This window comes from Trachymyrmex septentrionalis, unplaced genomic scaffold (assembly GCF_001594115.1).
Source record: "Trachymyrmex septentrionalis isolate Tsep2-gDNA-1 unplaced genomic scaffold, Tsep1.0 scaffold178, whole genome shotgun sequence".
NCBI lineage: Eukaryota > Metazoa > Arthropoda > Insecta > Hymenoptera > Formicidae > Trachymyrmex > Trachymyrmex septentrionalis.
This window is the reverse complement of record NW_017304949.1, coordinates 301,928-310,481: the sequence shown is the minus strand read 5'-3', so window position 1 is coordinate 310,481 and position 8,554 is coordinate 301,928. Positions and strand designations below refer to the sequence as shown.

The following is an 8,554-nucleotide window of genomic DNA, read 5'->3' as shown; positions in this document are numbered from 1 at the left end:
GTCACTGATAGAATTCAGAATATTCATAATAACGGAAACCTGGTCGTCTGTGATAAAATTTTTGAACGGGTTAGCAATTTTAAGTATTTAGGATCGATTTTAAACCAAACTAATGAAATAAGAGAAGAGCTCAAGAGAAGAATTAATTTGGGGAATGCGTGCTTCTATTCGGTTAAGAAACTACTCGGTTCGCGGATATTGTCTAGGCGCTTAAAAATTAGAATTTACAGAACGATTATTTTACCGGTAGTCCTTTATGGCAGCGAAGCGTGGTCACTTACATTACAAGACGAGAAAAGATTTAGGGCTTTCGAAAATAAAGTACTTCGAAAAATCATCGGGGCAAAACGCGATGAAGAAACGGGCGAATGGAGAAAGTTACACAACGCAGAATTACATCAATTATATAATAGTCCGGATATTATTAATGTCATAAAATGTCGATTAAGATGGGCAGGTCACGCGGCGCGTATGGATGAGAATCGAATTGCATATAAAGTACTAATTGGTAAACCGGATGGGAAAAGACCATTGGGAAGACCAAGACGTAGATGGGAGGATAATATTAGAATGGACCTTAACGAAATGGGGTACGAGGGTCACAAATGGAGGGATCTGGCTCAGGGACGGGAACAGTGGCGGGATTTGGTATTTGCGGCAATGAGCTTTCGAGTTCCTGACGCCTAATAATAATAATAATTGACAAACCTAATGAGCTTTGACGCTAAAAATTTTCTTTTATGTATGGATTAGTTTCATTGCCATTTATGATTAACGTGCGATGGAGTGCATTTACGCCGGTGCGCATATTCTTAATCCGTTCATTGGTTCATTTCAGTTAAAATTTGCTCACTCATAGTTTAAACAAAAATTTTGTATGAATAGCACCAGACTATCCACTCGGTCTTTCAACTTTAGGTGAATGAGCAGGATATTCTGAGGATGGCTCTCTACAGCAAATCGATGTTTAACCGGACATAATTATATGTTTAACATTATAAGCTCTAAAGAAGATGTAAAATTCAGCCGAAACATGTAAACGTATTAGTTATTTCATATATGAATAAGCGCTCCACGTTACGCATGGATCAGAAGCGGTGCATACACGCGGTCCGGTATGTGAGAATTATTTTACTATTTTGCTAAAGATTTTATGAAAACTATGCATGATATCTAAATATCACTATTTTGAATACAACTTATTTAAAAGAAAATGTTTCCTAATTGATATCGCTGAAGAAACGACTGAAAGTAAAATAAGTACGAGTAGATTAGGTAACTCACGAATAACTATGATATTTAGATATTATGCATAGTTTTAATAAAATCTTTAGTAAAATAGAGAAATAATAACATATATGCTCATACGCAGAGCCATGCCGTGTGTGTGCGCTGCCTCTGATCCATGCGTAACGTGGTGCTCTTATTCCTTAACTTAAAATTGCTCTCATTTAAAAAACATTGGGTAATTATATACATTAACGGACACCGTCGATGACCTTGACCTTGACATATGTTGTCAAGGTCATGGTCCTAACTGACCTCCGACAGGTTTTAGGTGGTCGTCCTTCGTTAAAAATTATTAACAAAAAGTTATTAACAAAAAAAAGTTCAACTATTGTATATAACACGAGAATTCCCTGTTTTAAAATATGTTTGATAGTCGTGTACTGTATGGGACGTCATGTCGACGATCACAACTTTGGCATGTGTTGTCAAACAGTACAATTATAGAAGTCCGGCGCCCCCTTTGCAGGGAAGGGGAGATGAGAGTCAAAGGTGAAAGTTGTGCGCAGGGAGAGAGAGGAGATGAGAGTCGAGGGTGAAAGTTTTGCGTCCCTTTGCAGGGAGAAAGGGGGAGGGGGGTGAGAGTTGCTTTGCGTGGAAAGTCGAAAGTAGAGTGGCTGAAATAAAATAGTAGCTATATGAAGTATAATACATATTTATTCTTCTAGTGTTGGAATTTATTTTCTAATGGAAAGATATACTGCATAAATTAGAGTTTGAGTTTAAATATCTTAGAAATTATAAGAGACTGCCACCTAGTTGCTAAGGCGAAGTTACTTAGAATCATGATCTTGACAATATGTGTCAAGGTCAAGGTTATCGGCGCAGTGTCCATTAATATGTATAATTACCGAATTGATATAAAATGACGCAATAGTCCAACACACTTAGCTGTGTTATTCAATTGTATCAAATTATGTCATATGTTATGTTGGAAAGCATGGTATACTGTATTACACAGTGTCATCTGTGTACAATAAGAATCTTATTTTAGACCATAACATGTGAGAACATAATCAATACTAGAAAATGCCTATAACGGTCGAAGATGGATCGTTAATTAATTAAGGTTTAAATAATTCAATGTGAATTATACTGTGAATTATATTATACTATAATATATATGTACATGCAAATTTATAGTTCTTCAAATTGCGCGCCAAATTGATTTTCCGGATTTATAAACGCAATTAAACTACTGTAATAATATTACGAATTAAATTAAATTGAGAAGCAGTTTTTAATAATTTTATGCGTGATCAAATATTGTATTAGAAAAATATGAATGTGCTGAAAAACTGTAAATAAACCTGTGTATATTGCTGGAAAGTATTGTATTGACTGTGTAAACTTATGCCGTCTTATGTCATTGTTATAAAACATTGTATTTGGACACTACTCGTATGTCACCTGTGTTTCTTGCTGAAAAGTTCCCTTAGACAGCAAGACCAATAGAATTAGAATTTTATTCACCTCTTGAATTAATAATTTTCAAATAAATGCTAATTATTATTTACAAAACTATAAATCTTACAAGTTAAGATACGGTGATGAATAATTAATTGTTTGTTTAATATCAGATTTCTCTTTATTGAAACTATTACTATTAAATCTAAATAAAGATTAGAAATCCAGAAATAACTAAAAATATAATGTTAAACAAAATACATATTTTATAGTATACAAATATACATAACTAATCAAACTAACCAAGACTCTTTATAAATCAAAGAACTGGAAAGGATAGCTACATTAAGAAATTGGAAGGACAGCTACACTAAAGCGCGTTTTAGTGAATAAAGAAGTTTCACACTTCATAGATATATTATTTGCGCGACTTCTGCGCTTGACTTCTACTGTCCGTATTCTTTACAGTTCTTATACATAACTATTTAAAAAACTAAACACTATTTATCTCACAAGAGGAAGAGAAAGACGAAAGAGGCCCCTATATATGCACATTCTTCTTTCTCATACGTACCAATCATCGCATCGATATCCTTGTCTGGCAATGCTCAATTATGATGAAATAATGCTCATTTGAACATGTTTTTGCATGAAACGAAAAAATATGAACGGAAAAAGTGCAGACCATCCGGTAAAACCGAGATATTATTTAACGATTATTCGGATCAGAGAATCTGCCAGTCATGCATTACCGTGATGTGATTAAGCACTGCAGTCACATTTTCGTACTCTATGATCAACAACTTCGCACAAAATTCTTTACTTTAAAACACAAATTCTCTGCTTTAAAAATATAAATTTTTTACTTTTTCGAACTTGTAGGTGTTGATAACCGCTTCAAAAATTTGAATGAAATTGTCACTCCTAATTTAATCCAGAATTAATAATTGTTAACTTAAAATAGAGTGATAAGTCTATTTTATGGAGTGACTATTGCAAATTTTGACTATTACTCTAAAATATTAGTAACAAAACCACTATGAGATTTAAAGAGTAAACTACTGCAGTAATATCACGAGTTAATTGACTAGCAATTTAATAATTTGATGCTTTTTCGCATCTTAGAACGATCTTAATAATAATGATTAACATATTAAAATCTGTAAATAATTAATTTTTATTGCAAAAAATATGATCTTGATCTAGAGTTAAATCCGAATCTCTTGCATTCCGTGCGAGTGTCCTCCTACGCCTTTAGACCTTTGCCTTGGTAATAGTGAAATGTTTTAAAATATTAACAATAATATTAATTATGCAATATAAGGAACCCTTCTCTGATAACTTTGACCTTGGCATATGTTGTGAAGGTCATCACTCTGAGTAACCTTCAATAGGTCCCATATATCACAGAACTTGTAGCAATATCGCTGCAATAACGCTGTAGCAATATTGCTGCAACATGCAATTTTGCTGCAATGTTGCAGCATTGTTACTGTAACTTTTATGCTGTAGGGGATTTTAGCTGTCGTTTGTTATTCATTAAAAAATGATTAACAAAAGAAGTTGAAAAAAATAACGCCTTATTTCTGATATATATAATGTTGAAAATTATTCTGTACCCTTTCTTGCTTACATAACAGCTTTCTACGCGAAGGGAAGTCCACTCCTCTTATTTAGAGGCATACGACTTTCCATAAGAAGCGAATTTTATCTCATCTCTTCCTTGCTCTAAGGAGCATACGACTTTCCACGCGAAGCGAGTTTCAACCCATTTCCTTCCTGCCAAGGGGGGGTTTGAGTTTCCATGCAAAAGAAGATCCACCCTACCTTCCCCTCCCCTGCCTAGGGACGCACGATTTTCCACGCAAAGTAGGATCCACCCCATGTTTCAAGTAAGGAAGGATATAAAATAGTATTTCAGTATTAGTGTATATATTATGGTTTCCCTTAATATCTCCGCTATTATATAGCGAATCTTAATGATTACTTATGGAATTATTTGTTCAGTAGCTCGCCATTACACTGTGACGCCAATACTCAATAGCCAGCACTTATTATAACGAATTTTAAGTATTTCGGAACGTTTCTACATTTTAACATTTAATTACACTTGTTCTTCTTCTTTTTTAAACTTGAATGTATTATCACACGAATATATCTATTTTTGAGTGTGTATACTATTTAATATTTTATTTGAGTGTATATACACTGGGCAACAAAATTAACGCAACACCTGTTTACTCTGCAAAAATAGGCAAATTTCAAGGTACAATAACTTTGTCAAAAATTATCATATCGGGATGTTTAAAAAAGCATTTTACAGGTAGAAACCTCTACTTTTTGGATCGCTATTTAAAAAAACGGTCTCATGGAGATTTCATGAAGTTACACAAACATAAGTGAAGATATATCAGACCTCAAAATTTTTTATGAAATTTGCGAAGCTCCACGGAGCGGAATAAAAATTGTATACAAATGCGATTTACATCATTCGAGAGAGCGAATCTTTACCTTTAATTTGCTTTTTTACGAAGCTTCGTAAGATTTTTTTTCATCGAATTATTCAACGTTGAAGCAAAAGGACCATTTTTGCTTTAACGTTGAATAATTCGATGAAAAAAAATTGTACGGAGCTTCGTAAAAAAGCAAATTACAGGTAAAGATTCGTTCTTTCGAACGATGTAAATAGCATTTGTATACAATTTTTAGTCCACTTCGTGGAACTCCGCAAATTTTGTAAAAAATTTTGAGATTTTATATCTTTATTTATGTTTGTGTAACTTCATGAAATCTCCATGAGACCGTTTTTTTAAATAGCGATCCAAAAAGTAGAGGTTTCTACCTGTAAAATGCTTTTTTAAACATCCCGATATGATAATTTTTGACAAAGTTATTGTATCTTGAAATTTGCCTATTTTTGCAGAGTGAACAGGTGTTGCGTTAATTTTGTTGCCCAGTGTATTTTGAGTTATGCAAATTTAAACAAAAGCACATTTTGCTAATATCCTTTATGGATATTGATTACTCATGGCTCACAGCCTCTTTTTTTTAGGTTTTTATATCAAAATGATCAATTGATAATCGATAGCTCTACTGTTAATCTGTAGTTTATATTATGTGTACTATTTTTAGTACTGAGCATCTTATATACAGAAGTTATGTGAATATATGTACATTTATTTACATACATTGTAAAATATTTTAGTTTTTTGTTAATTTTGTTTGACCAAACTGTTTTTTAAACAAAACTAATTTTTTAAGGTATTTTTGTGGAAAACCACATTATTATATATTTTTTTGAGTCTTTTTATTAATAGTGTCCTAAGTAATAAATATTTGTTAACTTCCAGAATTGGTTTAACAACATTTTAATGAATGTAATTGTCAAGTTTTAAACTTTAATATTGATTATTAACCAAGTTATTGTGTAAAATGTAACTGGGGTGATATATGGTAATACCTTTTCTTTTATATATGTATAGCACAGCTGAAACCTGTTGAAGGTCACTCAAGGTGATGATCTGGAAAATATATATCAAGATCAAGGTCATTGGAGGATGATCCCTTATACTGCATAATTACCTTATTCTTCTTGTAAAGTAATTCTTTAATATTAACGTGTATCGTTTTTTATTGCAGGAATTTTCTCAATTGACCAAAGAACTGGCGGCAGCGCGAGAGAACATCTTGGAAAGAGAAGAGGAAATTTCCGAATTAAAAGCGGAGCGAAACAACACACGTGTGCGTAGCTGATTTTTTATAACAACATACTAACAACTCTTTATGATTTTCTTAAATTTTCTATGCTTTTTAAATAATTCTTTAATAAGTAAATGTACATTTAACGTTATAATGAAAATAAGTAAAAATAACAATAAATAAAAAATTATAGAGTTAACGGAATAAATGGCTCTGTATGATTAACATAACATACTTCATTATCGATATTTCCAGCTCTTACTGGAACATCTAGAGTGTTTAGTATCGCGACATGAACGGTCACTTAGGATGACGGTTGTGAAACGTCAAGCCGCTGCGCAATCTGGTGTATCGTCTGAGGTGGAAGTCCTCAAAGCTTTGAAAAGCCTTTTCGAGCATCACAAGGCTTTGGACGAAAAGGTATTTTATGCTACTTTATCAAATACCATTATATTGTCATTTTTTAACAGAGCAAAGTTTGATTTACGAGGGTTTATTTTATGAGAGAAACTATACACACTATAAAAAAAGAAACTCAAATCGATTTTTATTTGAATTGAGTCCAATTTTTCGCTTGCAGTATGTGAAAAAGATTTGTATAATTATCGACAAATAAAAGAGATTTATTACTTGTAAATTATATATATATATCGTAATCACGATATTTGATTTATTTCTACTTTATTATTTCTGTGATGCATGCACAGCGACAATAAACGCATGAATGATTACTTATACTAATATATTATGCTTTTGAATAGTACTCATCAGATAAGGATCAACGCATGCATATATTACAATTAGGTATTATTTAAGAAGGAAGGTGTAGTTACGAAATAAGCAAAATGAGGTGAAATTACCTATTTTTATGTTTCTTTTTCTCATTATTAGCTCGACACATTTGAATCTATTTTTACTTTCTTAAATAAATAATTACATATTGATCAATATATTGATCAATATATTGATCAATATTTTCTCCTAAATAATTCTTTCTGAATTTTTATTATAGTTTGAAGAAATAAATTTTATTCCATTTTTTATTTTTCGCATTATTAAATAAAATGTTATTTTATTTTTTTCAATATTAAGCCATAGATAGACTGATATTTATAATTATATCTTATATTTGAGACTGTTTTAAATATTGTTTTAAGTATTGTCATTCATAATATTTCAATATTGAAAGTATTATAATACTTCAATCTTGACTTCAATTCACAGTATTGTAGTATTAAAATACTATGAATTTTAATAATAATTAATGAAAAGTGATGAAAAATAATGAAAACTAATGCATATATATTTAATATTCATACTAATTTATTCAGAGATATTGAACAAATTATACTGAAGTATCATGAATCCTAAAGATATAATTATTGAAAATGAATAAAAAAAAAAAAATAAAAAATAATACAAGACATATTATATAATACTTTTACATTGTAAAATTTTTTTTTATTGTATTCTGAAATATGCTGAAATATTATAAATTCTAAGGAAACTTAATAAAAATATCTGAAATATAATGGAAACTATTATAAGTACACAATATTTTTAAAGATTTATTAATAAAACGGGATAATTAAAATGTTGCAATTAGTAGTTGAAAGAATGTAATGAAATATGCTAAAAAATAATAAAATCACTTAACATTTTAACAACATTAAATTCAAAAGAATTATGAAAAAAATTTATATAGTTTATATTCAAAGTGATTGAACATTGAATTGCATTTATTATCTTGATTCCGAAAAAAATGAAGAATAATACAAGACAAATAACATTTTTACAGTTTATTGTACACTGAAATATGCTGAATTCTCGGGAAAATTAATGAAAATATTTGAGAAGTAATGGGAACGAAATATATGTATAATATTTTTACAGATTTATTAATAAACGTTACCGAAAACGGAAACATTACATACTTAATAATATAATATACTTACGTACCACTATATATCTTATATATTGTCACAAAATTACAATTTTTCCTCTACAATTATCATTTTTATGGATAATCAAATCTGAACGATAACATTAAAAATCATAGTTTTTAATAAAAATCGAGTATTATTTAGTTTTATATACATATACACATCTACGAAATTAATATATATATATATATATATATATATATATATTAGGTTAAGTA

The 8,554-nt window shown here is 30.3% G+C and overlaps 1 protein-coding gene across 1 annotated transcript in view; it reads left to right on the top strand.

Moving 5' to 3' along the window:
* LOC108746557 (liprin-alpha-1) overlaps positions 1–8,554 on the top strand; it is a 306,428-nt gene that overhangs the window by 100,158 nt on the left and 197,716 nt on the right. Inside the window, exons 3-4 of the mRNA XM_018483406.1 lie at positions 6,334–6,435; positions 6,649–6,813. Coding sequence (XP_018338908.1) covers positions 6,334–6,435; positions 6,649–6,813 — 267 coding nt within the window. The remainder of the gene's footprint in view (positions 1–6,333; positions 6,436–6,648; positions 6,814–8,554) is intronic.